This window comes from Aulonocara sp. 'chitande type north' Nkhata Bay, linkage group LG4, assembly GCF_057382095.1.
Source record: "Aulonocara sp. 'chitande type north' Nkhata Bay isolate Kocher_YH1m ecotype deep benthic linkage group LG4, A_spYH_male_GT1.1, whole genome shotgun sequence".
NCBI classification, from domain to species: Eukaryota; Metazoa; Chordata; class Actinopteri; order Cichliformes; family Cichlidae; genus Aulonocara; species Aulonocara sp. 'chitande type north' Nkhata Bay.
The window spans coordinates 1,977,585-1,981,370 of NC_141347.1; the positions used below are offsets into that span (position 1 = coordinate 1,977,585).

Sequence of the window (3,786 nt, forward strand, 5' to 3'; positions counted from 1 at the left end):
TCTGGATATGGTAGTAAACAGTGTACCTGTTCGTTTTGTTTTGTGACTGTATTATGTAAAACTCAAAATGATAAAAGAAAATGAAATATTAGCCAAAACTAGACTTCTAACAGAGATGAGAAACTTCTCTCTAATTAAAAAAAGTATACTGTATAAGTTCAAAATACATAAAAATACATATTCCTAACATCTCTTTACAGTTATGCTCTAGTGTGCATGAGCAGTTCAAATGTAGCGCTTTGCTGTGAGAGTCTAAACAATGTCCATCACCCAGATATTACTTTCAAGAACTGCATTAAATTCAGAACAAAAATCTGGGAAGTTTTCATAGCTGTTAGCTAGCTGCAGAACATTCCCACACGTGCGTCCGACTGGTCTTCTTGTAAACTCTGTCATATCTTGAAATTCCACATAAATACTGTTTGTTACTATAAGGTCAGATCCGGTGCAGAAACACATAAATTTCTGAAGTTTAATGTTATCCAGCTCTCTGATGAATCTTTTGAGATGATTTTTCACTTCTTTTTGTTGTGGAGTCAAATCCACAGCCAATTTCAGCAGCTGGCACACTTTTTTTGAAGTTGGTTGCAGTTCAGAGAATAACTTGGTCAGTCCCTCCGGACTGAGGGAGATATGGGAGTCGATGATCTCCCTCCAGCAGTCAATAACAAACAATGGTTTTTGGACAAGCTCTTTGTGTGCTATTTCATCAAGGATTGTAGGAAGAGTCTCAGCAGTGATTCTTTTTCTACAGCCATAACTGTCAAGAACTTCCACAAGATCATCCAAGTCAACTGCAGAGAAATCTTTTACTGCTTCCATCAAAACATCACATTCTTGGCTGCTGACAAACTGTAGAAAGTGTGCTTTAAGATCACTGTAAACACCACTGAAAAGCACTTGTTCCAGAAAAGGGATTGCAAGTTTATTTGGAAAATACTGACATTCTTGGTAACCTTTCAGGAGTATTCGCCCAACTGCCTTCCATTTTTCAGCAGGAAAATCATGGCGAATGAATGGCACTTTAACGGTTGCACCTAGGGTGCATCGCTCATAAAATTCATGCCAGAAGCATGTGAGTACATCTCTTAGTATTCCTGATCCAGTGCCTGGTTCTTCTGTGTTGTCTGGAAGTATGCGCTTCACATTCAGTGTTTTGGTCAAAATCTCCTCATCAGAGAAAGCAGTAATCATGTCATGTAAAGTGTCAGTATGACGTATGGTGATTGTTATTATGTTCTCTGAATTAGGTGGACTGAGGGGTACAAGAAAACCCTCATAGACTAATGTGTCTTCTGTATCTTTTTCAGCATCAAAAATTGGACCAAAAGTAATTTCTGGATCATCTAAAATTTCTGAACCAGCGATGACTTCATCAAAATTACCCCTGACTTCCCCCACTTGCAATGGATTAATATCACTGCCACTGCTTTCTGAGACAAACACCACTTCAGATGTCTCGCTGGCATCTTCTTCAGGATCTTTTGGTTTTGTTGCAATGTAGAAGCGTAACATTGTCAGTCTCGCTGCCTCATACATATTGCCAATAGACTGGCAGGTATCATCAGTAAGGTGGTTCTGTTTAAAGTCCCAAACCTCAAACTCAAAATCTGTTTCACATCCCTTAGGAGATATGCCATTAGGGAAAAAAAAGTTTCTTTCCTTCCTGAAGAATATCTTTTAATCCAGCATCAGTGGCCATTTGAATTTTTCTAGTGCCACCTCCCTGCTTCGCTCTCACCTGTTTGGCTATTTTTCCATCACAATGTATCCATCCTATCTCAACATTGCGTGTTGCTTTTTGCTTCTTTGTCTGTCTTATTCCTGCATCTGTATGTGAAGTGTTCTCCTTTGGACTTTCTTTTCTGGTTTTCATTTTCTCAAGAAGTTTTTGCAGAAGTCCTAGTTTTCTTTTTGACAGTGGTTGCTTGCTTTTGCAGAAATTGAAGACGGCAATTCGGTCTCCGTACGAGGGAATGTAGTTTGCCAAAGTTGCGTCATCCATCAGTGCTATGAAGTCAGTGTCAATCTGCACACAAGAAGAAAGAAAAGAGTCATTTTCTGCAACATTTACACTGCAAAGCAATATTACGGTTAAGCCTCTTAGGTCACTGCTAATGCCAGTAGGAGAGTATTGACTGTAGTTATCAGAAAAGCTATCTATTTTATGCAGGGCGAAACACAATAATGAAAGAAGCAAACTAAGGCATAGCCTTTCAGTAAATAATAAATCCTCTTCTGTATTTAAAAAAAAGCAGGACTTGATTGGTTATGATGTAGGTAGTACGTCTTCTAAGGATGTTCTACGACACTGTGGTGGCGTCTGCTGTCTTTTATGTTGTGGTCTGCTGGAGTGGTGGAATGGCAGAGAGGGACAGGGGGAAACTTAACAAACTGGTCGGGAGGGCCAGCTTTAGCGGTCTGCTAAAGTCCACTGAGCAGACTGGGGAGGAGAGGATGTTGTCTAAGCTAACATCCACCATGGACAACACCTCCACGCTCTCTGCATGAGACTGTACGACCACTGAGCAGCTCGATCAGCAGTAGACTTTTGTGTACACGCTTGTGTACATATCTCTGTACATTTTTATCTGTACATATGAATGTTACTTATGTATGTAAGACTATAACGCAGAGTCATAAATACACAGTCCATTTAGTCATTTAAGCAAAGGTATTACACATAGAACACAAAGTAACATTGTAAATCAGTCTTTGGCACAATATCGGGATTATTTCGTTATTTATTTATTTTTGTGTTTATGCAAACAATATGCCTGATTTGCGACTTTCTGCACTTCTATTGGTTGTGAGAACAAACGTCACGTCACTCCGAGGTCAAAGTTCAACACGGCAGCGCTCCTCAGCCAGCACTTTTTATTTTATTGTTCTATAAAAAAAAAATCAAATACTGTATTAAGTTTATTTTTTACCGGTAGTTAACTGTAGTGTAGCCTACCATTTCCACACGTAGGCGTTAAGTGCACTGGGCAGCTCAGAGTATAAGATATGATTTCCTTCTTGAGCTGACATACATTACACAGTGCAGGAGAACGATGATGTCATTCTGACATTATAAACAGTTAACAGTTTGCTTATTTCTTCCGACACTGTACCACTAACGTATACACAGTTACATGCACAACATTAGTTTGTGTTAGCTAACATGTTGTGAGGGGATCGTCAGTCGGCCACCGTCAGAACAACAACCGGGGCTGTGTCGGTGGCTGTGTATGAACGCCACCCATTTTTCTGAGTGAAATATCCGCATAAACATTCATTACAGCTTCTCTCCTCCGCTGTACTAAGTGTAACTTACTTGTACACATCAAATATATCAGTGATATTGGCAGGCGGCTAGCATCTGTAACACAGCTCCGCTTAACTGCCTTGAAAAACTCTGAAATAGTAGAACAATAAAATAAAATGCAACGAACCCATCTGGGATGATCCTGCGATCAACAACAGTTAAAACGTCAATTCACCTAGTATACTGTAACATCGTGAAACACGTTCATTCCTATATAACATTATAAGCTAACAAGCATGCTAACAGCTAACCGTAACTGTACCGTAACTGTTTTCCTGTAAAAATAGGAGACACCAAACTATTTCTCTTTTTTGTTACTCACCTTCTGCTCTTCCATTAATAAAATAGCATCTTCGGGGACCCCTCGGCCACGCAAAAAGTCACTTATATCCACCATATTTAGTGAATTAGTTCTCCACCTGCCAAACTGGACACATCGCTGTCACCGAAGCTGGAAGCCTGCAGGTGCCCACCTC

The 3,786-nt window shown here is 39.9% G+C and overlaps 1 protein-coding gene across 1 annotated transcript; it reads right to left on the reverse strand.

The window, feature by feature from the left end:
* Nucleotides 1–224: 224 nt before the first annotated feature.
* Nucleotides 225–2,029, reverse strand: LOC147331698 (uncharacterized). Its single transcript, XM_086287921.1, has one exon. The coding sequence runs from the start codon at nucleotides 1,537–1,539 to the stop codon at nucleotides 253–255; it is 1,287 nt and encodes a 428-aa protein (XP_086144047.1). The 5' UTR covers nucleotides 1,540–2,029; the 3' UTR covers nucleotides 225–252.
* Between the last annotated feature and the right edge of the window lie 1,757 nt (nucleotides 2,030–3,786).

Coding starts and splice junctions, on each gene's coding strand:
- LOC147331698 (XM_086287921.1), bottom strand. CDS start 1,539: ATGTATGAGGCAGCGAGACTGACAATGTTACGCTTCTACATTGCAACA.